This window comes from Pongo abelii, chromosome 15, assembly GCF_028885655.2.
Source record: "Pongo abelii isolate AG06213 chromosome 15, NHGRI_mPonAbe1-v2.0_pri, whole genome shotgun sequence".
NCBI lineage: Eukaryota > Metazoa > Chordata > Mammalia > Primates > Hominidae > Pongo > Pongo abelii.
In genome coordinates, this window is record NC_072000.2 from 109,228,883 (window position 1) to 109,254,858 (window position 25,976).

The following is a 25,976-nucleotide window of genomic DNA, read 5'->3' on the forward strand; positions in this document are numbered from 1 at the left end:
TGTCCCGTCTCCATGGTCTCCCTGTCACTAGCCTTGGAGTTGCCTTGAGCCCAAGGAGCCTCGTGGCTCCAGGCTCTGGCAACTGAGAGCACTCAGGGAGGGAACCAACGGCCCCGCCCCCCTGCTCTGAAGCAAGAACCTGATTCTCCTTTCTGCCCTTGGGACCCCAGGACCCTTCTCTTGGCCACCAGGGCTGGCTTCCTCCCAGCCTCATCCACTTAGGAGGGGTGGGGCGGGATGGGCGAGACAGGACAACCAGCCGGGAACACGGGAGCCTCGCAGACCATGGCCTCCCTCTGGGGCCTAGTCCCTCCGCAGGCTAGGACGGGAAGGTCTGGGGTGGGGCCTCTTGGGAACCTGGGTCCCACGGTGGTGTGCATCCCTGGGGGTTGCTCCCATGCCAGCCAGGTGACGCTGACAGGATGGGTCCCTTTACCCCAGACTTGGGTGCTGAGGGCCGGAGCTCCATGCTGGAGCCCGCCTGCTCGCTACAGCCAGGCCCGAGCCACAGCGCGCCCCGGCGGGACGCGGGGCCCCTGCCGTGGGGCCGAGGTGCGGGCAGTTGCGGGGACACAACGTCCTCGGCGAGGACGCGCTGCGCGGCTCTTCGTGGCCGCCAGGGGGCGCGCCCGCGCCCAGGGGACTGGGGGTTCCGCGGGGGGCAGGTGCGCTCCCCGAGAGTGCGGACCCTCTAGGTGGGGTGCAGGACGCAGCCCCCCTTTTGCAAACCGCACTCCTTTCCTGGAGGGAACGACCACCCCTGCAGTTGCTGGAATCCCGAAGTCCTGGGCCCGGCAAGGGCCTGGGCGGGTGAGGTCGCGGCGCACAAGCCCTGGTTCCTGACGGGCTAGCGAGAAACTGTCTCCGTTGGCAAATTCGTGGGGCGCCCCAGGCCATCTGCCTGCCTGGCCGTCGGTCCGTGCGGCCCCTCACCCCTAAAGTGCTCGAGACTCAACTGGGCTTCCCGGGCAGCGGCGAGGGGGCGGGGATTTGGCGGCCGGAGGTCACCGGGGCGTCACTCCGCCAGCCCTGGCCCGCCCCCGGCCCGCCCCCCTGTCCCGCCCCCTGCCCCGGCCCGGCTCCATTTAATGGCGCGGACGCCGCCGGCGGCGGGCTCCTGGCCGGGCTAGCGCAGCGGAAGAGCCGAGCCAGCATGTCGGGGACCCGAGCCTCCAACGACCGGCCCCCCGGCGCAGGCGGCGTCAAGCGGGGGAGGCTGCAACAGGAGGCGGCGGCGACCGGCTCCCGCGTGACGGTGGTGCTGGGCGCGCAGTGGGGGGACGAGGGCAAAGGCAAGGTGGTGGACCTGCTGGCCACGGACGCCGACATCATCAGCCGCTGCCAGGTGCGGGCTGGGGCGCCGGGTCCCTCCCCCACCGCCCAGCGAGCCCCCCTCCCCCGACCCAGACGGCCCCTGTCCTCCTATGCCCTGGCCGGTCACTCACCCGCTTGGATGCCTTCCTTCCGGGAGCACCTTTCCCAGGGCCACCCCACCCACGCACACACACGCACCACTCACACAACCCCCGACCCACACACACCGCCCTCCTTCCACCCACCGCTCCTCCACCACCCCGGCAGCGGGCCAGGGCACAGCTATAAATACAAGTCGCTGAGTTGGGGACACCCGATCCTCAGGGGGTGGCGCATGCCATGGGTGTGACGCTGGACCCTCCATGGGGGAACCAGAGGACCCAGCCCCAGGATGGTTTGAGGACCCCCAAGACACCCCCCTTCCTCATTTACAGTGATCACCTGGGGCCTGTCTGGGTCTGGGACAGGGCTTAGCTGGCTCCCCGCAGGGTCAGCAGGTGGTGGAGGGGTAAAAGCTGCCCACTGGGTGGGGGTGACCCCGGTGAGCCAGCCAAGGAGAGGCAGAGGTGGAAGGGGGCCAGCCGTCCTGGGGGGCAATTGGGGCCGGGCCTGAGGGAGGGGGCTTGGGACCATCCTAGCCAGACATGGGAAAGGAAGGGCCACAGACTTCTGGCCAGGGTGACCCTGGGGCTGGCAGTGCCACCGAGGAGGCCAGACCTGCTTTGTCCCCCAGGGCCCAGGGCGGGGCCTCTGCCAGCCGGCAGCGGCTCTCAGCGCCCCCATCTGTTCTGACTGAGCTGGACACTGGGCACTCTCTCGGGCCGCCACCCTGGGGCTGCATGCCCCATGCCAGGGCAGCCAATTCTGCTGCCCATGGGCTGACTTACAGCTCCAGGCACAAAGGGGTCAACTTTGGGATGCACGCATCTGGGGTTTGGAGCCTGCCTGGGGCTGCTGCCAATAATGGAACAAGGGCCCCTGCACCGCCCCTTCTCAGGATTCGGTGGCCTCCTTCCTGAGCTCCAGAGAGAAGGGCTGGCCCGCGATGATCCCTGTCAGAGAAGGGAGTCAGCCCAGCACCCTGTGTGGCTCAGGGCTGTCTGAGCCCCTCCTGCCGGAAGGGACTGTGGCTTCCTGGAAAGTTCTTCCTGGAACGGTGGGGGACCTCCCCCCTCGCTCTCCGTCCTAAGCAGCAGGCAAGCTCATCCCTCGCTCCAGAGATCCCCCAGGTCCTAGAGGTGGTCCTCAGCCCATGCTCCCTCCACACTGCCTCTGCCCCGCCACCTTGTCCCCAGCCACCAGGGGGCGTGTCCAGCGCTCTACCGCTCTTCACCCTCCAGAGCGCCCTCAGCGTGGGGCAGCCACGGCCCCCGACCCTCCTTAGACCTCTCTGCTCCAGTGAGGCCCATGCCCCTCCCTATGAGCTGCCAGCTCTGGTGGGCGCTGTGCACTTCTGCAGGGCGGGCTGGGGCCCCTACAGCTGCTGTACACAGCGTTCATCCGGCTCCGCTCCCAGTTGTGGAGATGGTTCTAGATCTGGGCACTCCTTGCTGTGCTCCCTTTCCAGTCCCCCCACAGCCCCGCTCACTCGCAGCTGCAGACGGGAGCGCGGAGGATGCAGCAGGCTGGAGCCCATCCCACACTCGGGCCACCAGGCCACCCCCTCCAGGCCACCCCACAGCCCGAGGGAGCCCACACCTGTCCCCCTGCAGCCTCCTCACAAGCCAGTGAGGCAGGATCATCCTGAAGAGCTCCTTCACAGGGGAACGGAGGCTCAGGCATGGAGGAATGAGTCACTGCCACATTTGGAGCCCTCACGGGTGCCACGTGCCCACCATGATAGCCCAGGGCCCGGCCCTTTGTCCCCACACGCGAGTGCGGGGACCGAGCTGGATCTCAGCAGGGCGCCGCTCTGCAAGGGAAGGTCAGGGACTGGTCTTCTTTGGGGCCCCAGCCCCAGGCTCTCTGCAAGTGCTCAGTGACCCCTACCTCACAGTGCCCATCTCTCCTCCTAGCGGTGGGGGTTCTCCCCCACCACCGGGCTCCCAGCACCTCCCCTGTTCTTGTGCACACCATGTCTGACCACCCCATGTTGTCAGAGGCTGGCAGAGTGAGGGTCTGGCTGGATCTCCCCAGGGAAGACTGCGTCTTTCTTACTTGGAGTGTGGATGCCTGAAGCCAGATGAAGGTACCCGACATGGAGGTCTCCAGGTGCACAGAGGCCAAACCTCACCCTCTCACTCGAGGGGCTGAGCAGAGGACAGAGCGAGGGCCGAGTGGTTCAGGTGGTCAAAGTGCATGCAGTGGGCAGAGCGGGCTGGGCCGCACCTGGGAGGCAGGCTGGCTGCCAGGAGTGCTGAAGCTGCCAGCCCTGGTAACAAGCCTGTTCTGCTCCCCAGTCCCCGAAGGGTCACCTGGGCCTGGGGCCACCCTGGGTGTTGACTATGCTCCCTCCCTGGCTGCCCAAGCCTCTGGACACCCAGGCTCTGGCTCTGCCTTCTGCTGACGCCTGCACCAGCAGAGCCATCACTTCGAGCCCAGCTCCCAAGCCCCCTGGTGGCCCCTGGCACTTGGCAAGAGTCGCTGCTTTGCTCACCCTGGACACGGACTTTCCACTCTGCCCAGAGGTGATCTGGGGCTGCCCAAAGCCCCGCACGGCTCGCCTCATTCTTTTCCCATCCCGGCGGTTTGGGGCCTGTGGTCAGAGTGCACCTGGGGGCCCCTGAGAGTGTCGTCACCTCCCACAGTCTCCCGCCTTGGGTCCACCTTTAGGACCTGTTTCCTGGGCAGCCTCCCTTCTCCAGGCTGAGCCTACATTTTGCGTCCCCCACCTTCTGCCCACACCCCCACCTTCACACCTCGGCTGTCTTTCCTCCACTCCAGGGCGGCTCTGGGTCTGTTCGGCTGCACTATGCCCCCTGGCCCCACTGTGCCATCTTCCTCCTTGCCTGTTCCCCTGGCTGCTCCCAAGCCTCTCTCCCCTCCAGGCTGAGTCTCCTCTGAGCCAGGTCTGCCCTCCCTGCTCTGCGGCCACATCACATTGTCTGCCTGTCTGTGCTGGGGTCCTGTGTTCCCTCTCTTCTCTCTGGGCACGGACACCCCATCCTACTTCCGAGGGGTCCCCAGGCACCTCCGCCTGTGCTTCCTCCCTCGTGTCCATGGTGTTTCCTTCCCCTGCGTGCCCCGCCTGCATGTCCAGCTCCTACTCCTCAAATGAGCAGCTGAAGGCAGGCGCACCGGGGTCTCCCCTGCCCCCTGTTCCCAGGCTGGCAGTGCCTGGCCTTCACCCCCTAGTTCCTCCTTCCATCTCCAAGATACTTCCTCTGGATAACTGGGCTCCCTGCCGAGGACCACAGGGCTCCAGTGCGCCCTGGTCAGAGTTTAGAATCCCCATCCTTCTGCTGCAATGCTGACCTCAGGGCACTGGGCTGTTTATGTCTGGCCATGCCCAGTACACGGGCTGAAGGGGCCTGCCCTGGGTCTCCATAGCGCACTCCCAGCCTCCCGTGCCCTCCAGGTCTAGCTAGAGCCAGTGTCCAGCCGGCAGACGGGTGGAAAGCTATGGCCATGTATGCAGGGGTGTGAGATCACAGGGTGTTTCCACAGTGTCCTCTGTGGTGTGGTAGTGCCAGGTGGGAGCTGGCATCCTGTGCATTGAGGGCCCCTGTGCTGTGGCTGTCGGGGCTCTGGGTACCCTCTCCAAGGGGCCATCAGGTAACACTTTGCCTCAGGCTCCAGGGCGCACCAGAGACCTTCTGGGAGTCACAGCGGCAGCTGCCTTGGCCAGGGAATGCCTGGGGTTGCTTCCAGAAAGAGATATTCCCCTACCCCACCTCTGCACTGTTGATGGTGCTGGTTACTGGGCCGTGGCTCCAGGACAGAAGGTCCCTGCAGTTACACACAGCCCTGCCTCATTGCAGGAACACCAGTCCCAGGCAGCTGAGACCTGCACACCTGTACCAGTGACCTCGGTTCTGTCCCAGGCCTCACCCCACTACCAAAAGGGGCAGAGAACAATTCCTTTGGGTTGAAGGAATGAATGAATGGTGGGAGCCTGCAAGCAGAGCCCAGAAGGGAGTGAAGCAGTGTAAGTGGGTGAACCCACCACTCCAGACTGGTAGTCACAGGTGCGTGCACACTGGGCACCAGGGCCCCTTGCTCTGTGCCAGGCACAGTCGTCGTACAAACTGCCATTGGGTGCCAGTGCCAAGAGGTTGGGCCCAGGAGCCTCATGGCCTCTGAAAAGCACCGCCGGCCTCCCCCTGCGCTTGCCACTCTGCTGCCTTCACTGCTTGGCGTGAGCTCGCTGACAGCCAGGCCCTGGGCCAGGGCTGGGGATGGACACAGAGGCAGGAGAGCTGGTCGCTCCCATTCCAGGGGGAGAGGTGCAAACAGCCACTCCACTGTCCCCCCCTCCCCAAGCCTGCACGAGAGCTGAACCAGGAGGTGGTATAGCGTGGGCCGGGCACAGCTAGGGCCGAGGGGGAAGGAGGCAGAGTGCAGTGGCGTTGGGGCACGGCGCCGTCAGAGATGCAGTCCGCTAACGCTGTGGGGAAGAGAGGGCTCTGGAGCATGGGAGGTAGCGAGCCTCGTCCCAGGTGTTGCTGCAGGTAGGGCTGACGATGGGGGCTGCATCGCAGGAGAGAAAGGGGCCTCCTTGGGAACCCTGAACCAAGCAGACGCTGTGGCCAGAGGAGTCATCCCTGGCAGTGAGGGGCCTGTGGATTGCAGGGCAGAGAAGGGCAGTGGCCAAGTGGGCCGGGAGTGGAGAGGGCCCTGGCAGGTCAAAGGTCAACGGACAGCCCCCAAGCCAGGCAGATGGCAGGTGGCATCCCAAGGTTTAGGGACGGGGTGGACAGGAGCAGGACGATGGCTGCAGTGCAAGGCTGAGACACGCACGGGTGACAAGCTCAGTGCAGGGGCAGGACATGTGCCATCTGGGCAGTGTGGAGGTGAGGAGCAAGGACAAAGCCTGTGTGTGGGGAGGCCTTGCAGGTGTCAGCAGCATGGCGTGGGCGTAGGGGGGAGGAGCGTGGCGTCGGCGTGGTGGGGAGGAGCGTGGCGTCGGCCTGGGGGGGAGGAGCGTGGCGTCGGCGTCGTGGGGAGGAGCGTGGCGTCGGCCTGGTGGGGAGGAGCGTGGCGTGGGCGTGGGGGGAGGGGCGTGGCGTCGGCCTGGGGGGGAGGGGCGTGGCATCGGCCTGGGGGGGGGAGCGTGGCGTCGGCGTGGTGGGGAGGAGCGTGGCGTGGGCGTGGGGGGAGGGGCGTGGCGTCGGCGTGGCGGGGAGGAGCGTGGCGTCGGCCTGGTGGGGAGGAGCGTGGCGTGGGCGTGGGGGGGAGAGGCGTGGCGTCGGCGTGGCGGGGAGGAGCTGCGGGGTGGCAACCCAGAGGCAAGGAGGTGGCCAGAGGCCCCCGGAACTGGCCCTGACCCTCATCCCGGCCCCAGGTCACAGCACAGCCCTCCGCTGGCTGCATCCAAGGAGTCTCCAGCTACTGAGCGGCCACTCCATGCCAGCTCAGCCCACCCCTCACCTTCCCAGTGCCTGTGGAGGCCCAACCAGGGTGACGCTGGGAGAGGAGAGGGCTTGGAGGAGCCACGGGTCGAATGCAGGAGGCCGCACCTGCCTGCCCAGGAGGACTGCAGGAGCCGGATCCTTAACACCTGGAGGGGAGCGGGTGGGTGCGGTGGCTCACATCTGTAACTCCATGACTTTGGGAGGCCGAGGCGGGTGGATCACTTGAGGTCAGGAGTTCAAGACCAGCCTGGCCAAGTGATACTCGGTCTCTACTAAAAATACAAAAATTAACTGAGCATGGTGGTGGGCGCCTTAGTCCCTCCTACTGGGGAGGGCAAGGGGGTAGAATCGCTTGAACCCAGGGGGCAGAGGTTGCAGGGAGCCGGGATCACACCATTGCACTCCAACCTGGGCGACAGAGTGAGACCCTGTCTCAAAAAAAAAAAATCCCATTGTTTAAGCTGTCCAAGCTGTGTATTTTGTTTTGGCAGCCCTGGAGACTATAGATAGATAGATGATATGGAGAGAGATGTAGAGAGATATTTACTTATAAATATAGGTACATATATAAAATGCCTGGAGGAACCAGCAATGGTGGGAGGACTGAGGAGTGGCCCCGAGAGGCGCTGCGGGTGTGAGGGTGCGCACAGCCTCCTGGAGGGGAGGGGCCTGAGTGGGGCAGTGGAGACAGGGCTGGCCACAGGGCCGTACCTTCCCTGGCCCCCAGAGGGGTGAGTTGGCTGGACCCACAGGGACAAAGCAGGGATCAGAGCTGTGTTTGGTTCCTGAGTGGGCCTTGTCCCCTCTTCCCTTGTCCAGGATAGAGAGAGCCTCTTTTCCTAAACTCCCTGCCACCAGGGAGGCAGCTGGCAGGGATGTGTCCTAGGGACTGTGAGTGACAAGCCAGACTAGGCAGAGAGTGGTAGAGGGGGCTTCAGTGTCCGTGGGGGCTCAGAGCTGTGTCCTGACCCAAGGCTCCACCACAGAGGGGAAGACCCCAAGAGAAACCTAGAGGCAGGTAGAGAGTGCCGGGGGGCCACCAGGCTCCCTGGTTGCCCCTAACTCTGGGCCCCCAGCCTCGTCTGAGCCTTTGGGTACAGGTCACTCAAGGCAGGTGTTCTGCACTGTCCGTCTTCGTATCTTCTCTCTCGCACCCTTGCATCACTGTGCTTCTGAGAGTTGGGGGCTTACCTTAATCTGCTGTCTCTGACCTGGCAAACAGTAGAAAGATGGCATGATGTGCCCCTGCAGCTGCTACACCTCTAGGGGCCATCATTCATGCCATGGCTCTGTGATAGCACTCCCTAGAGTTGTGCAGTGTGCAACATGGGTGACCGTCCATGGCAGCTCACAGCATGTGGCTCAGCCCGTTGGCCATGCAGGGGGCTCCTTTCCTAGGAGCAGCAGGGCTGGGCTTCCTCTCCACCTGTAGGGGCAGCAGCGGGCATCTTAGGTAAATGCAGGACTCTGCAGCCCCTAGAGGACCCTGAGTGGTGGCTGAAGGGTGGATGTGCCTATGGCCTTCCCTGAGCTCAGGTGCCTCAGCTCTGCTTTCAGAGGAGCAGGGCAGCTGAGGGGTGCCTAGCAGAGAAGCCTGCCAGCTGGACGTGGGGACCCTGGAGCTTGGCCTGAGGGGCTGTGGTGGGAGCTGTGCCTGAGCAGGGCTGTCCCGTGGCACACACTCACCCTAGGTCTTCTGCCCATCACTCATCCCCATGAGGCAGGAAGGACAGAGTGAGTGCGGCTGCCCTGGGGGCTCGGCACTGGGGGGATGGTGACAGGATTCAGGGCTCAGGGCCGGGCTGCCTGGAACAAGCAGACCCTGAGGGGCCCCCTGCAGCAGGATCCATGGACCCACCTACTGGGCCAGCAGGGGCCAGGAAAGGAGAAGAGGGAGACCAGTGGGGCTGGAGGCGCCAGTGCGTCTGTGCAAGAGGAGGAAGCCCTGTGAGAGGGCAGCAGCCTCCGGACTGCCCTGCACACCATGCTGAGGGGCCTGGCGTCCACCTGCAGCCTGAGGCAGTCCCAAAGGAAAGTCCTGGTGCTTCTCCAGGAGGCGAGGCTGGCCCTGATGTTTGGTCCCTCCTCATCGGCCAGCCTCATGGTCAGCCTTGGCTGGTGGCTCCCATGGCAAGGCAGACCCTGGCCTGGACCTGAAGGCTCTGCCTTTGTGCAGAGCCCCAGCCTGACTGTACCAGTTTCCCTTTGTCCCCCTTTGTCCAGTCCTCCTTGGATGCCTTTGCTGTGGGAATCCCAGGCTGAAGCTGGAGGAAAGGCAGGAGGACTTCTTGTCCCCAACCTCTCACCACGTGCCTGTGCAGCCTGACATCCTGAGACCTCAACTGGTGATGGGGAGGACAGACTGGGGTCTCTCCGGGGCCATCATCCTGGGCTCCCCAGAACTGGGAGCCCCTGCATATCAGCAGGCCCCAGGCTCAGTGTCCTGGGCTGGCTCCTGCTCCCGGGGGTGGCCTGGCACTGGCCCTGGGGTCATTGGACACCCACTGGCCTACGACAAGCCGCGCCTGTTCCTAGGAGCCTGTGTTTGCCCCCAACAGAGCCAGGGTGTGCCCAGCGGGGCGTTCCTGGGCCTGTTGACATGGGCCCTGGGCACTCTGCCATGGCAGGCAGCACTTGGCCTGATTGCCAGGTCATCCCTCGACACCTGCCCACCCCAGGCAGGGCTGTGTACGAGGGATAGCCTTCCCTTCTCTCAGTTTCCCTATCTGTCCTCAGAGACCTCACCCCTGACTGCCCCCAAAAGGCAGCAGATGCAATCGTGGGCATGAACATACTCCGTGACCCCAGCGGAGAGGAATTACCACATATGTGCTGAGGCAAAGACAGAGTAAGGGTGGGGGTCTCCAGGAGGGTGCAGTGACCCCCAAACCCAGAGTCTGTTCGAGTCACGCCAGGGCCTGCCCCGTCCCAATGGACTGAACCTGTGTGCCCAGGGCTGACTCCGTCTGCTGAGCAGCACAGGCTGAGAGCCCTGCCCATCTGCCCAGACTGCAGAAGTGTCCTGACCCTCCACCTCCAGCCTGCCTCTCCACCTCCACCCTGCCTTGGCGCCTGGCAGCATTAGCTCCCCCAGGGCCTCCAGGCGCCCTCAGACCACCCTCCCTCATGCCACCAGGCTTCCTGCATCTCTCCACCTCCCAGGATCCCCACGCAGTTCACCCAGCACCGCCCTGCCCATAGCCACTGTCCTGAACTGGTTTCCTATAAGGACTGGGCCCAGCCAGGCAGGGCCAGGCAGAAGTCGGGGCATGGAGGTGGGGACTCCTGCCCTGGGAAGGGGCTTCAGGGATCTGATTGCTGCCTAATCTGCCAATGTGTGAAGTTAGGTCCCAGGAGGGTGAGCCCCCTGCCTGGCATCTCCGGATCTGCCCCCTCTCTGTCCCCAGGGTTGCCCTGCCACCAGCCGCCAGGGCTCTTTCCGTATAACTCTTGTCCAGATGCATCGTGAGGAGCTAGTGCAGAGGGAGGGGGCCGCCATCACTGAGGGTCCTGCCTGGGCAGGCGGGGAAAGGCTATGTGGGACACCCCACTGCCAGGCTTGTGAGGGTGGGAGGGGAGCTGAGACCCCTCTGCTGGGCAGAGAGCAGGGGGGTGTGGCTGGGAGGATCCCCCATGGGTAGACAAGTTGAGGGCTTTTCTGCCGGGAGGTGAGGCAGGAAGGTGGGGCTGGATCTGGGCTCTGGGGTCCTGGGGACAGAGTGGGCCCCAAAAGGGCAGTAGTGAAGGAGAGGCCAGACCAGTCTGTGGGGCAGGGTATCCATGTATGTCCCCCGCAACCCCACCGGGACCCTGCTTATCCTCCAGGTGGAGCTCAAGGAGAGAGGGCAACAGGGAGGGTCCCCCATGCCATCCAGCGGCTGGCCAGAAGTGGGGCTGGAGACCTGGCCTTCTTTCCTGGGGCAGAGACCTTCTGGGGCTCCCTCCAGGCTCTGCCACACCTGGCCTACAGGGGTCTCTTACGGTGGCATAAAGACCAAAAGGTGCTGGAGGGACACCCCTTGCCATTGGTGGGGGCCTGGCTTCAGGGGCAATGGGCCATCATGGACCATCAGAGATGCTGCCTCTTCCTCAGCTGTGAAGTGGGGCCTCCTGCCTGCACGTAGGGGAGCCCTATGAGCCGTGCCTTGGGACTGGAGTGTCCCTGTATCCGTCACACCACCAGCCCACCTGCCCTGCAGGAGCAGAGGCTGGGGGCAGCAGGGGACACCCACTGGACCTGTGCCCTGCTGAGCAGAGTCAAGCAAAAGGCAGGAGGGCTTTGGTTGTTGCCCCACCTGGAGAGGGTCCCTACCTTATTCTCCAGCTTCCGCTGGCACAGGAGGCCCTTGAGGAAGTTAAGGCAGTGGCGTCCAGGGCGGTGGCACAGTTTGCTTGTATCATGTGGCTATCTCATGGTAGGAGGGGAATTGGAGCCTGCACATCCTAGTTCCAGGCCCTCTCTCCACCATCAGCAGGAGTCCCCCCAGAGAGGGGAGCCTGTGGCTGGGTGTTCCCCAGAACAGGGCTGGCTCAGAATGGCTTTTTCTTTCTCATTCTTAGATGGGAGGTGCCTGCCCAAAGGGAGGGGTCTCTGCTAAAGTGGGTGAGGGCAGGTTGGGCCGTGGGGGTGCTGAATTCATGCTTTGTGGAAGGGTTAGGCCTCCTCATTCCTGCATGAGAGGAGCGAGCTCCAGAGCGGGGCCTGCAGCTGGAGAAACCTGCACCAAGCCACCTGGAGGTGTTGGCACCAGCCTGGGCCAGACCCTCCCCGACCCAGGCCCCTGACCAAACTGCTGCCCTCCTTCCAAGGTGCAGGATGCCCACATCTCAGTCCCGCACAGACGTAGCAGAGCTGGCCACCAAACCAGACACCCCAAAATCCAACAGCAGTGCCCTGCAGGGACAGACAAAGCCCCATGTGGGTCAGTCCATGTCCGGGGGGTCCTCAGTACCCAAGTGCCTTCAGCTCAGCTGGGTTTCTGTTCCAGGGGGGCAACAACGCCGGCCACACGGTGGTGGTGGATGGGAAGGAGTACGACTTCCACCTGCTGCCCAGCGGCATCATCAACACCAAGGCCGTGTCCTTCATTGGTGAGTGCCCTGCCCCCACCTGTGTGTGAGCAGGAAAGGGGATGTCAGCCAGCCCAGGAGCCCCATGCACGGGGGAACGGGGCACCAGAGCCTGGTGATGACGGCTCTAGCAGTAGGCTGGACCCCAGCCTCCACCCGCCCCACCAGGCACTGGTGCACAGAAACCTGCATAGCCCGGGCCTGGGCTGGGAACGCAGCTGAGAGGACACGGGGTGATGGGAGGAAGGGCAGTCACATCCACCGCGCAGGAGCGGGAGTGCCTGATCCCTGATCCCTGATCCCTCACATGCACACACTCCCTGTGTGTGCATGGAGACCACACGCCCACACTCCGTGTGTGTGCATGGAGACCACACGCCCATACTCCGTGTGTGTGCATGGAGACCACACGCCCATACTCCCTGTGTGTGCATGGAGACCACACGCCCATGTGCCCGTGACTGCATGTGCATACCTGTGAGTGAGCATGTGCTTGCGACAGGCCTGGCTTCTTGCTGTGTGGCGATCAGGCTGTGTGGACAAGGCCGTGCCCTCCCTGGCCTTGCCGGGCCGTCCTCTTGCCTGGGCTGCTGTGGCCACCTGGCAAGCCTGGTTCCAGCCCCTTCCCAGTCCGTGCTGCAGACGGACCTCCTTCCACATCACCTGCCCCATCCTGGGTCTGGACACAGCCCCTCCCCGTGGACTTCGCTGCAGCCCCCGGTGACCCCTCAGTGCTCCGAGAGGGGAGCCACTTCTGCCCCCAGGGTTCCGTGCCTCTCTTTCCCTCCCTCTCTCAGTCAGAAGCCTGCTCTGTGCACCCTGGCCTCAGCTCTTAGCCCAAGACCCCCTTGCTCAGAGAAGCTTTTCCTGATCCCAGTGGCCAAGCCAGCCAGGCCCCTTCTTGTACTTTCCCTTCCAGCTCTTTCCAGACTTCAGCAAGGCCATCCTTGTGATGTATCTGACCCCTTCCCAGCCCGTCAGGAAGTGGGGGCTCAGGCACCTCAGGTGTGTGCCCAGCAGATGGCATGGGCCTGGGCCCATTCAATGTGAGCAGAGGGAGGAAGATAGCGCAGAGGTGGCTGCCGCAGGGGCCATGTGTGGTCAGGGGCTGAGCTGGAGTGACTCACCCAAGACTGTCCCCTTGGGTGCAGACCCAGTCCCTGGCCCTCCCAGCAGTGGGGCTAGGACAGTGTGGGGGCGGTCCCTAGTTCACAGCAGGGATGCCCTAAGCAGTGAGGTGGCCTGCCCGCCATGTCGCGGGAGCCCCTGGCCCTGGCAGACTGGGCAGTAGCACTGGCTGGCCGCTGCGGGTTGTGCTGCAGGAAGCCTTCTCCAGCCGCCAGCCTTGTCCTGCCCAGCCCTGGGCCCCACACGGCAGGAAACAAGGCCAAAGAGGCACCGCTTAGCAAGCGGCAGGACGTGCCAGGGCTCACACAGACACCCTGAGCTTGCAACACTCTGGGCCTCTGCCGCGTGTTTATTTCAGGATGCCGTGGCATTTGGGTGACCTTTTGTGCTCACCATGGCTTGCGTCGTCTCCGGGTCGCTCTCGTCTGGACTGAAGTCCCGTCTCTCTCAGCTGAGCCTGTGCCATGGCCAGCCTCAGCGGGAACTGGCAAAGGGAAAGGGGTTCCTTGGGGAGGCAGCAGGGGTTTCTGAAGGCTTCATCTTCAAGCAAGGGGTTTAGAGCTCAGGAGTGTATTTGTGTTTTTTTGTTTTTTGTTTATTTTGAGACAGGATCTTGCTGTGTCACTCAGGCTGGAATGCAGTGGCACAGTCCTAGCTCACTGCAGCCTCAACCTACTGGGCCCAGGGGATCCTCCTGCCTCAGTCTCCCAAGTAGCCAGGACTACAGGCTTATGCCACCACACCCAGCTGATATACATATATATGCTTTTTTTTTTTAGAAATGAAGTCTTGCTATGTTACCCAGGCTGGTCTCCAACTCCTGGCCTCAGGCAATCCTCCTGCCTCAGCATCACAAAATGTTGGGATTATAGGCATGAGCCACTATGCCCCACCAGAGCGGTGCATTTGTGACAATCGATGAATCTACACTGACAGGTCATGATCACCCAGAGTCCATAGTCACCTCAGGGTTCACACTTAGTGCTGTACATGCTACCAGTCTGGACAACTGTATGCTGTGTATCTGCCACTATAGTATCATACAGAATTTTTTACTGTCCTAAAACCCCTGAGCTCCACCCATTTTATTCATCTCTCCCTCCTCAACCCTCGGCAGCCACTCATCTTATGCTGTCTCCGCAGTTTTGCCTTTTCCAGAATCTCAGAGTTGGAATTGTACAGTATGTCGCCTTTTAAGATTGGCTTCTTTCACTCAGTAACATGCATTTAACTTTCCTCTATGTCTTTTCATGCCTTGATAGCTCATTTGTTTTCACTGTTGAATAATACTCCACTGCCTGGATGGACCACAGTTGATTTCTCCTTTTGTTTACTGACGGGCCTCTTGACTGCTGCTGAGTTTCGGCGATTATGAATAGAGCTGCTAAACATCTATGCGCAGGTTTCTGCAGGGACATCAATTTTCAGCTCCTTAAATACCAAGGAATGTGTTTTGCAGCCATTACCACCATCCACCTCCAGAACTTTCTTATCTTCACACACTGAAATGCTGAAACATCAAACAACTCCCCAGTCTCCCTCTCCCAGCCCCTGGCGCCTCCCATTCTTTCTAACTCTATGAATTTGACTCTTCCAGGGACCTCATATAAGCAGAATCATCCTGTTTGTGTCTGTTTGTAACTGCCTTATTTCACTCAGCATAATGTCTTCGAGGCCCCTCCACATTGCAGCCCGTGTCAGAATTTCCTTCCTTTTTTAAGACTGAATACTCTTCCATCCTATGGGTACACCATGTTCTGCTTATCCATTCATCTGTCAATGGACAGCTCTTGGCTACTGTGAATAATGCTGCTATGAACATAGGTGTGCCCATTTCATGCTGGGTTGTTTTTTGTTGTTGTTTGTTTGCTTGTTTGTTTTTCGAGACAGAGTCTTGCTCTGTCACCCAGAGTGCAGTGGCAGGATCTCAGCTCACTGCAACCTCCGCCTCCCAGGTTCAAGCGATTCTCCTGCCTCAGCCCCCCGAGTAGCTGGGATTACAGGCACACGCCACCATGCCCAGATAATTTTTTGTATTTTTAGTAGAGATGGTGTTTCACCATGTGGGCCAGGCTAGTTTCGAACTCCTGACCTCAAGTGATCCTCCTGCCTCAGCCTCCGAAAGTGCTAGGATTACAGGCATGAGCCACCACGTCCACCCATTTCATACTGTTCTTAAGGTATGTTTTCCAATGTCTGGGACACAACTCTGTCTGTCATGCCTCTGTCTCTCATGCAGGCAACGGGGTGGTCATTCACTTGCCAGGCTTGTTTGAGGAAGCAGAGAAGAATGAAAAGAAAGGTAGGTCCAAGCTCCTGCAGACTTGCCCTGTCCCGGACGCGGTGCCCTGAGCGGTTGTGTTGGCTGGAGCCTTCCTGAGGGTTTCTCCTGCAGAGGGGACTGGCGGGGGTGGGTTCCCAACACAGCTGGCCCAGCTCATCACCCGCTGGCTCTACCTGCGCAGAAAGCGAGCGAGCTGGGCAACCCAGAGGCCTCAGATGCTGGCGGCCTCGGCATCACGGGTCCAGGTAGCACCTGGGAAGTCCGGGAAGGAGCCAGGGACCTGGACCAGACACCCAGTGGGAAGTGGGGACTGCTGGGCTAACTATGCCTGCAGGGAAGGACGTGGCTCCTCGGGGCTCTGCGGAGCATCTGGCCAGGCACACAGAGGCCAGACCCACCAGCTGGGGTTGTGGGCAAGTCAGACCTAGTGTGGGCAGGGACAGATGGCAGCCTGAGTGGGTCTGGGAGGACGCTGAGCTGCAGCCTCAGGCTCAAGGGCGGGATGGGTGTAAAAAGAGCAAGAATGTGATTCTGGGGACATGGGCACCAGGGGGTACCCAGACTGAGGCCGAGGGGGCAGGTCACCTTCAGAGTGGCTGCAGGTAGGGAGGAAAGCCAGGCACTCACACCAGCTCTGGCTCCCCAGCCCGGAGTGGGTGAAGCCTGCAGGCATGAGAGTGGGCATCCCGGCGGCGGGGTGGAGTGAGGGTCCGGGAGCCTCAGCTGGGGAGGAGGCAACGAGGGGCGGGTCTGCTGCTTGCTGCACAACAGAGGTGGCCCTGTCAGCCTCCTCCCCGCGTGCCTTACCCGGATGGGAGCTGGGTGAGCTAGCCCAGCTTTGGCCCCTCACGTGTGAGTTGCAGCACACCTGTGAACACTGACCCACCTGTGTGCCGTGTCCCTGCAGGCCTGAAGGACTGGGAGAAGAGGCTCATCATCTCTGACAGAGCTCACCTTGGTACGTTTCCCACTGGGGCACAGGGAATAAGCCCCTCCTGCCCCCACCATTGCCAGCCGGCCCTGCTCCTACATGGCCACCGAAATCAGGGAAGTCTCCAAGGCCTTCTTGTTCCACATGGCTGCATTAGCTTGTACATTACCCTTTTTAAAGAGCTTCAAGTTGGGAGCTGGGTCAGGCATCACTAGCCCATTTGCAGATGGGGAAACTGAGCCCCAGACACTCATGGTCACACTGCAGTTTGTCCTCTTTGAAATCTCAACCACCCCCTTCCCAGGAGACTCAGGCCAGCAGGAGGTGAGTTCCATGTGTAAACATCTGTCCTCTGCTTCTCTCCTGTTCCCTGCTGCCCTCACCTGGCCCGCCCGACAGTGTTTGATTTTCACCAGGCTGTCGACGGACTTCAGGAAGTGCAACGCCAGGCACAAGAGGGGAAGAAGTAAGTCTGCCGGGACACTCTCACCATCAGGGAGTCTTCTGGGCCTGCAAGCCGGTAGACTGTGGGGCGTGTCTGGTCCTGGGCACAGCGAGGAGGGTACTTCAGCCCACTCAAAGCCCCTGGAGAATGGCACCGTCAAAATTCCACAGCGCATCACCCAAGCCCCGGACTAGCTAGCCCATCTCTCTCTGGGGTTGCACACTGTCCTTGCTGGCTGCCACTGCCACGCAGCTCCCGCCAGGAGTGCATAAGCCCTACCATCACCTGTCACACCCACCACCTTTCCTGACTCCACACGGCCCCAGGGAAGACAAGAAGAACACTAAAGCAGTTCAGTAGAACCTCAGATGTGCCAAGGACATGGGAGTGAAGCAGATGAGTGTTCTGCCTCAGAGAGGTGATGGTCACACTCTCACACAGGCACAGGCACACACTCGTGCTCTTACATACACACCACACGCCCACGCGTGCTCCCACAGGTATGCACATGTGCACACACAAGCCCACACACCCACGCAAATGCACAAAAGTACACACAGCCACACGTGCACACCCACACGTGCACACATCCACACACAGGCACACACCATACCAGTACATCCATGCGAGTGCGTACACCCACACATGCACACCCTCACAGCTCAGCCAGACACAGGCAGCAATGGTGAGCACTGGAGTCATGAGCCGGCGGGGGTCATGGCCTCAGTGGGATGCCTGAGCTCCTCGGGGCTCCTGGGTTCTCATGGTCACCCACTCCCCATCTTTCAGTATAGGCACCACCAAGAAGGGAATCGGACCAACCTACTCTTCCAAAGCTGCCCGGACGGGCCTCCGCATCTGCGACCTCCTGTCAGATTTTGATGAGTTTTCCTCCAGGTACCTGAGCCATCTGCAGTCCCGGAGGAGGATGGGGAGAAGTTGCCGGAAGGGACTGTGGCTAGTGGGGAGGGCCCTGAGGACCAGCGTGGACCATGACAGGGGGTGACGATGACTGTCCCTTGTGCAGATTCAAGAACCTGGCCCACCAGCACCAGTCGATGTTCCCCACCCTGGAAATAGACATTGAAGGCCAACTCAAAAGACTCAAGGTGAAGCTGGGGCCACAGTGTGGGGGCTGCGGAAGTGCCCCTCCAGGGAGGCTGGCTGTCCTACCTGGTGCTCGTTGAACACCCTTGGGGCACACCCGATACTAGGCATTGTTATGGGCTGGCCAAGCTTCTTGGGACACAGGCCTCCCCTGCCCCAGGCCACAGGCTCACTCTGCTGCTTGGCCCTTCCTTGCAGGGCTTTGCTGAGCGGATCAGACCCATGGTCCGAGATGGTGTTTACTTTATGTATGAGGCACTCCACGGCCCCCCCAAGAAGATCCTGGTGGAGGGTGCCAACGCCGCCCTCCTCGACATTGACTTCGGTATGTCCGGGAGGGCGTGCGTGCCAACAACCTTTCGTGCCTGCCGGGGAAGACCCAGCGGTGGGAGAGCCGTGGGAACCGATGGCGGAGGGAGGGGCAGACCGGCCTTCCAAGGCTATGGTGCCATGCATGGCTGCGGAAATGATCCTCGTGTCTTTAGTGTCCCTGTTGTCAGCAAGGGAGGGGAGAGGAGAAAGGGCTGGGCTAGAGATGAAAGAACAGGGTGACAAGGTCAGGGGTGGGGCCAGTGAGCCCGGCAAGGTGGGTCAGAGCCAGCCCTTCCGATGGTCTGTACAGCCATATCCCGTCCTCACCCCCACGGGCGCACCAGCTCACCCTCACCCCCGAGGTGGCCTGGCCACCTCAGGCCATGCTGTGGGCAACTTTCTCCCTCCCCTCATCCCAGACTCTTATGTGAGCCACATGACCCAGCACACAGCACCCATTCAGCCACTCCCCCAGGACAGGCCAGGCTGGCGACCCCCACGGAGGGGACCCCCCACGGTTTGAACTGCCCACTGCCCTTTACCGAGAAGGCCTCTTGGGCCGGGTGGAATAATCTACAGGGGGTGACAGGTAGCCCCCTAACCTGCTCTGTCTTGCAGGGACCTACCCCTTTGTGACTTCATCCAACTGCACCGTGGGCGGCGTGTGCACGGGCCTGGGCATCCCCCCACAGAACATAGGTGACGTGTATGGCGTGGTGAAAGCCTATACCACACGCGTGGGCATCGGGGCCTTCCCCACTGAACAGATTAACGTGAGTCCCCAGCCCCTCAGGACCCCATGGGAGGACAGGGAGGCCAGGCAGGGGTGCCAGGGGTGGGGTGAGCAGTGCCAGGGTAGGGGCTGTGGGGACCCTGCCAGTACCATTTCCCCATCTCCCACCAGGGCCCTTCGTGCTGTGCAGGCCAGTGGGGAGCTTAGTAAGAGGCGCTGGGGTGGGCCTATTCCCACGGCCGCAGCACGTGAGCTCACACAGGGTGTGCACATGCACACACGTACACATGACCTCGTTCCCCTCGGAGTGTGTGAGGCCCACAGGCAAGCAGGGACGCCTTGCAGTTCCTCAGGACACCCTCATTCGGGGTAGCTGGTGGACTCACCTTGGCTCAGAGAAGACACTAAGCACCTTCCCTCAGTCTTGTCCCCAGGTTGGGGGGGTCCTCTGTCACAACCAAGCTAGAATTGGGGCTGAAAGCCAACCCCCACAACCCTGCCCAGCTCTCCAGCCTCAGGAAGGTTTCTGGAAGCTGCTGTGGCCCCAGAATCCTCAGGAGGCCCCAGCCTTCCTCTTTCAGCCTCAACCTGTGACCCTTGGTAGCGCAAGGACACGGCCCTTGTGCCTGAGCAGGAGAAAGGGCAGGTGCTGGGAGAGCCAACATGGGGAGGGGCAGACACCATCCAGAGAGGCTTGAGAGGGTGCAGGGATACATGTCAGGAGATACACACACCCCTGACCCCCAAAGCCAAGCTGCAGGGCCAGGCCCGCCTCCCCCAGCTGCCCATGGCAGGAGGGGAAGACAGCAAGGCTGCCCGTGCCTTCCCCAGCTCACAAAGCCTAGTGGTCTGGTGTGTTCAGGAAGAGCGCTCGCCGGCTCAGGTGGCATTGTGGGCCAGGCCCTGCCCGTCGTGAGCCTCAGCTGCTGGACAGGCTTACCAGGGGCGTGGGGATGTAGGGAGCTGGACGTAAGGACTGTCGGCGGAGGCGGGCCACCCTCAGGGATTCTGAGAGCTGTGTGCAGGGAGGAGGGGGAGCAGCAGGGCCAGGCCGCACAAGGCTCCCACCACAGCTCACGTGACGTCCGCCCTGTTCTCACGTAGGAGATTGGAGACCTGCTGCAGACCCGCGGTCACGAGTGGGGAGTGACCACAGGCAGGAAGAGGCGCTGTGGCTGGCTCGACCTGATGATTCTGAGATATGCTCACATGGTCAACGGATTCACTGCGTAAGCAACCCATGCTGCCATCCCCACTGGCACCGTCCCTGACTCCCGACACCTGCAGAGGCAAGCAGCCCTTGACGCAGGGGCTGAGGGCCACCAAGTCTCCTTGGACAAGGTTTCCACTGATCTCGACCCTTCCACAAAGCACGGCCCAGGGGTTAGCGGCATGGAGGCCTGTGCAGGGTGTGTTGGAGCCAGCCCTAAGAGCACAAACTCCCACCCCAGGGCTGATGCCATGAAGGATGAGGGCATTCCGGCACTTGTGAAAGGTTAAAATGCTTCATGTGGAGACTGGAAGTACTCAGGACGAAAGGATGCACTGCTAGGAGGATGGAAGCATGGGTGCCGGCCTGTCGAGGCATCCACTCTGCAGGCCCCTCTGCTTTCCACAGACTGACCCAGGCTGCCCAGCTGTTCAGGCTGTCTCCTAGGGATCAGAAAGAGGCTTTATGCGATGGGTGGGCTCACGGTTTCCTTTCCAGCTCACTCAGACAGGCCAAGGCTGTGAGTCGGACATCTTTCATCAGGGTTGAGAGCATAAGCCAAAATTCCTGGAGAATTAACCAGTCCCCTCCTGGGTGGGTATAGAGCCAGTCCGGCAACGGGAAGCAGAGGAACCGAGTAGCTGAGGGTGTGGCGTCTCGGGTCCCTGACCCTCACTTTCCTTGTGCGCAATGCAGGGTTCACGGCGCCAGCCTCATCACGTGCTAGGGCCAGCATGGAGGACAGGCAGGGCCAGCAGCGTGCAGCAGACCCATCCATAGCCTGCTGCATCTGGTGCTCCTTCAGGCTTTGCCCACGGAGGGAGGAAAAACAGAGCCCATGGCACAGGGCCTGGTGCGGAAGATGGACCAGGAAGGGAGGCTTCTATCATTGGCATTGGTGGGTGGGTGGGCAGGGGCCAGGAAGGTGACTAGGACAAGGGTGCCATGCTCATGGGCTGGACACAGGGCAGTGCGGGGACCCTAAACACGGCCGTGCTGTGGGGAAAGGGCAGTGCGGGGACCCTAAACACGGCCGTGCTGTGGGGAAAGGGCAGTGCGGGGACCCTAAACACGGCCGTGCTGTGGGGAAAGGGCAGTGCGGGGACCCTAAACACGGCCGTGCTGTGGGGAAAGGGCAGTGCGGGGACCCTAAACACGGCCGTGCTGTGGGGAAAGGGCAGTGCGGGGACCCTAAACACGGCCGTGCTGTGGGGAAAGGGCAGTGCGGGGACCCTAAACACGGCCGTGCTGTGGGGAAAGGGCAGTGCGGGGACCCTGAACACGGCCGTGCTGTGGGGAAAGGGCAGTGCGGGGACCCTAAACACGGCCGTGCTGTGGGGAAAGGGCAGTGCGGGGACCCTAAACACGGCCGTGCTGTGGGGAAAGGGCAGTGCGGGGACCCTGAACACGGCCGTGCTGTGGGGAAAGGGCAGTGCGGGGACCCTAAACACGGCCGTGCTGTGGGGAAAGGGCAGCCAGAGACACAGGTGAGCAGCAGCCACCATGTGTGGCGACGGGAGGGGAGAAAGTGGATCCAGCCTGTGGGAGCAGGGGTCCCGTGGGGCACTTGAGGTACAGGGGACTTGGAAGGGCAGAGACGAGGTGCAGGGCGTGAGCAGAAGCCCCCACCCTCTGGCATGTTTGTCAATGGCACTTTTTTGGGATCACTTAACCTTTCTTTTCCACTCAGTGTAAATCAGCAGTCCCTAACCTTTTTGGCACCAGGGACCAGTTTGGTGGGAGATGATTTTCCCATGGACAGGGCAGTTGGCAGGGGTGTGGCGGCGGATGGTTTCGGAATGAAACTGTCCCACCTCTGATCATCAGGCATTCGATTCTCACAAGGAGCATGTGGCCTAGATCCCTGGCGTGCACAGTTCACAATAGGGTTCAGGCTCCTATGAGAACTGAATGACAGCAGGTGGAGCTCAGGCCACAATACTAGCTTGCCTGCCACTCATCTGCTCTGCAACCCAGTTCCTAACAGGCCACCAAACAGTACTGGTCTGCAGCCCAGGGATTGGGGACCCCTGCTGTAAATAACAGAAGCAAGAGGTGAAAAGCAAACAGAAGAAACCCCAGCATTGCTGACCACTTCTTGGGTTTGCCCGGCCCCTTGGCTTTCCACAGGCTGGCCCTGACGAAGCTGGACATCCTGGACGTACTGGGTGAGATTAAAGTCGGCGTCTCATACAAGCTGAACGGGAAAAGGATTCCCTATTTCCCAGGTATGTGAAGTAGGGCAACCGTTCTGCCTGTTGGGCCGTTTCATGGCATTGGAATAGATGGGACCTGTGATTTCTCAGAGAGGGGTGAGTTCCCACGTTCACAGGACACAGGGCAAGCAACTTGTCTCCAGTGATCAGCCTCCATCATGGCTTTTGCCTCTCACGGGTTTCTCCCCACAACATTCCCCAGGAGGCCTGGCTGGGCAGGGGTGGCTGTAGGCCCCTTCCAGTGCTTTGGGAATGGCTCAGGGGGAGAGACTACTTGCCTGGGACCCTGGGGTACCTTCAGCTGCCTTGAGGAAAAGGCCCACCTGCAGGGGGCCATGGGAGGTACACAGGAATTAGTGGATGCGGTTGGCTCTGGAAAACCTAAAGCTCTATGCAGATGTACAAGATGACTATTTCATCTGAGAAAATATGCTTTGTGGTGAGATTTTTAGACCTAACCGGGATCCCTGCTCCCGTGCAACCCTTCTTCTGGAAAGCATGAAAGAGATGCCATTTTCACAGGTTTCAGTTCGTGTACATCTGGATGTGCCCCTTCGACCTCAGTCCTGGGTCATCTTCTGACCCTGTCCCCCACAATGACTTCCTCCTCAGTGGCCCTGGGTGAGCTGCTCCTGGCTGGTCTCCACTCAGCACATCTTTGTAGACCACAGAGGGCCACTTGGCTACAGGAGCCATGTGTGTCCTTGCAGGCAGTGTCCCTGACCCTCCTGACCCTTGACCTTTGAGAGGATGCACTTCTGAGGACTGCAAGCTCTCCTCATGGTGGTCCAGGGTCCCAGGAGGACATGCAAACACTGCCTGGCTCCAAGGCTCAAACACACTTGCAGCGAGAACCCGTGTTCCAGCATCTTCCATCTGTAAGGGTGGTTGTCTTCTACCAGGAGCCACAGAGTCGCGCACAGAGCGGGGATCCCTGCCCTCTGGGAGCTGATGCTCTTGGGGTGGGAGGACACAGATGCTTCAGGATCCCTTAGTGCTTCAGGATTCTAGAGTCTCTTAGAATTTCCAAGCCAAGGCTTGGAGTGCCTCAGCTGATGTCACAGTGGAAGTTCTAGCAGAGTGGGTAGCACATGTGTCACGTCCCTCTGGTCTGGAAGGCGTGTATTCAGTGTCTGAGCCCCACTGCTGTCCCCTGCTCACCACCCAACACTGAGAAAATCAAACTGGGCCACGTGCCCACTTGCTGCCTTCCTCGCAGCTGAGTCCCTAGGCAAGGAGGCCCTGGATGGGGGTGGCCGTGTCACCAAATATCTGCTTCCCTGGTGATAGGAGGTCTGTGGGCCCCACTCATCTCCTGTGTGCTTCCCCCAGCTAACCAGGAGATGCTTCAGAAGGTCGAAGTCGAATATGAAACGCTGCCTGGCTGGAAAGCAGACACCACAGGCGCCAGGAGGTGGGAGGACCTGCCCCCGCAGGCCCAGAACTACATCCGCTTTGTGGAGAATCACGTGGGAGTCGCAGGTGGGTGCCCTGCATCCCCAGCCACCCTCCGTGCACCCTGGATGCCCCAAGGGGCCCACATCCCAGCGCAGGGCCTGGTGAGCAATAAGAAAACCAAGTGTGGTCACCAAGTGAATATATCGCATGGCAGGAGGGGAGGAGGACTCAGAGCTGGGGCAGTGTGGCTCCGGGCTAGGGTGTGGGTGTGACCTTGCCAGGAGCCCCTGCCTCTCCACATCCAGAACAACAGATGGGACACATCCCAGCCGTATGAGTGTGTCATATGTTTCCTCTCATAGCCCAGAGGTGTTTGCACCTACAGAGAAAGGGCCTGCAGGGAGAGTCACTAAGTAACTAATGTTGCCATTTCCAAGGCAGAAAGGAAGAGACTCCTGTTTTCCGCTGCGGGAGGATCAGTCCCCCAACATGCACTACCTTCATAACTTAAAAATTACAACTGCCTCCGTTTAGAGAGAAAATTGCCCCTTTTACCATTTGAACTACACAGAAAGATACAACACTAAAGAAAACTTTTTCTGAACTTTCTGCCTCCAGTGTGTATCGTAACAGTCTTTTCTGCTCTCTCAGTCAAATGGGTTGGTGTTGGCAAGTCAAGAGAGTCGATGATCCAGCTGTTTTAGTCGCAGACTGAGCTGATCCCAACAGGCCCTGGCAGCGTCTGGACTTGTATAAACAGCAGCAATCACGTTCCTCGGCCACCACAACCAACACCAAAGCAGGAAAACCATTTTCTGTACTTTTATATTTCTGTTCAACCTGTTGGTTTCTACAATGATTTTAAACATTGGAAAGCCAGCCTTGTGTATATTTTTAAAAATTATATTTAAAATGAGCCAAAGTGCTCAAAGCAGAGACCTTCTATGACACCTTAGTGTCACATGGTTGCGTGTCCAGCCGAAGCAGCGTAATAAACATCTCCAATGGCCGCCGAATGGGAGCAGTCATTACATGTTTGATTTGACTTTATCTTTCTTGCTTTTAAACACTGAAAGACAACAATTCACTGCGACAGGAGTCTGGAGGATGTAGCTTCCTAAGAGCTGCCCATGTTTTTTGGGTCACAAAGCCAAGCCTTGTGTTTACTCAGAAAATTAAATAGAACAAGCCCATATAAGAGACCAAGTGAATTAAATTATGGTTTGTTTGTTTTGTTTTGTTTTGAGACAGAGTCTTGCTCTGTCACCCAGGCTGGAGTGCAGTGGCGCGATCTCTGCTCACCACAACCTCTGCCTCCCTGGTTCAAGTGATTCTCCTGCCTCAGCCTCCTGAGTAGCTGGCCTTACAGGCGCCCACCACCATGCCCAGCTAATTTTTGTATTTTTAATAGGGATGGGGTTTCACCATGCTGACCAGGCTGGTCTCGAACGCCTGACCTCATAATCTGCCCTCCTTGGCCTCCCGAAGTGCTGGGATTACAGGCGGGAGCCACCACGCCAGCGTGTTTAGTTTTTAAAATGATATTTAGGCTGGATGCAGTGGCTCAAAGTTCGGAGTAAGTTTAGAAAAACAACTGCCCTTCCAGTATCCTTTCAAAGACAGAGAATCCTACAGAGAGGCCAGTCTGGCGGGGTTAGACCCTGACTTTTGAGCACTGTGGGCTGTCAGCTGGTCTGGCTAGCCCAGGAAGTTCAGCAGGCTCTACTGACACGGCAGGGGCCTGGGGGCATAGGCTGGGTTATGAGATTCCTGTGACTCCAGGGATGCAAGCAACTTTTCTAGACAGTACCAAAAACAGCCCTCAGTGACCTGAGTGAAAGGAAAGCCATGCAACGTCACGGCCCTGCCCCAGGCCACGGGCGCTTCTTTCGTCGGGCTGGAGTCCCTCAGCAGCACAGCCACCTTGAGATGGGGTGGGACACACAGGCAGAAGCCAGTCTTTGAGTGTTCCCAGATGCTCTCCTTTCATAACATAGCAAGAGAGACAAAAAGGGAGCCCCGAAGCAGGGGTAAGCTCCTGAGGAGAGGGGGCTGAGGGCTTTCTCCACTCAGCCCTCACATCTACACTGGGCCCTCAAAGTCAAGTCATTTAAATTGAAATTTGAGAGCTGCAAAATAGGTTTTCAAACCTCTGTTTTGTAGTAGCTGCTAAATCTTCCACCAGAACACAAGTTGTCATCGTTTTCCTTCCTCTCGGGATGGAAGGCAGGCGTTTCACAGGGTAAAAAGACACCAATGCAGAGGGGAAATATTTCTCCCCTAGTACCAACTCACTCACTTCCACGTGGACCAGA

The 25,976-nt window shown here is 60.3% G+C and overlaps 1 protein-coding gene across 3 annotated transcripts; it reads left to right on the forward strand.

Moving 5' to 3' along the window:
• The first annotated feature begins 1,044 nt into the window (after positions 1-1,044).
• ADSS1 (adenylosuccinate synthase 1) lies at positions 1,045-24,677 on the forward strand. 3 transcript variants are annotated; one of them, XM_002825157.5, is made up of 13 exons: positions 1,045-1,345; positions 11,816-11,918; positions 15,265-15,327; positions 16,217-16,267; positions 16,640-16,706; positions 17,475-17,582; positions 17,713-17,794; positions 17,991-18,117; positions 18,723-18,877; positions 19,942-20,066; positions 22,178-22,275; positions 23,596-23,745; positions 24,313-24,677. In XM_002825157.5, the coding sequence occupies exons 1-13, from the start codon at positions 1,154-1,156 to the stop codon at positions 24,363-24,365; spliced, it is 1,374 nt and encodes a 457-aa protein (XP_002825203.1). In that variant the 5' UTR covers positions 1,045-1,153; the 3' UTR covers positions 24,366-24,677. The 3 variants fall into 3 exon arrangements, with proteins under 3 accessions (XP_002825203.1, XP_009247822.1, XP_054386565.1); XM_009249547.3 differs by having other exon boundaries at positions 1,062-1,345; positions 24,280-24,677; XM_054530590.2 differs by lacking the exon at positions 24,313-24,677 and adding an exon at positions 24,103-24,258 and having other exon boundaries at positions 1,078-1,345.
• The last annotated feature ends 1,299 nt before the right edge of the window (positions 24,678-25,976 follow it).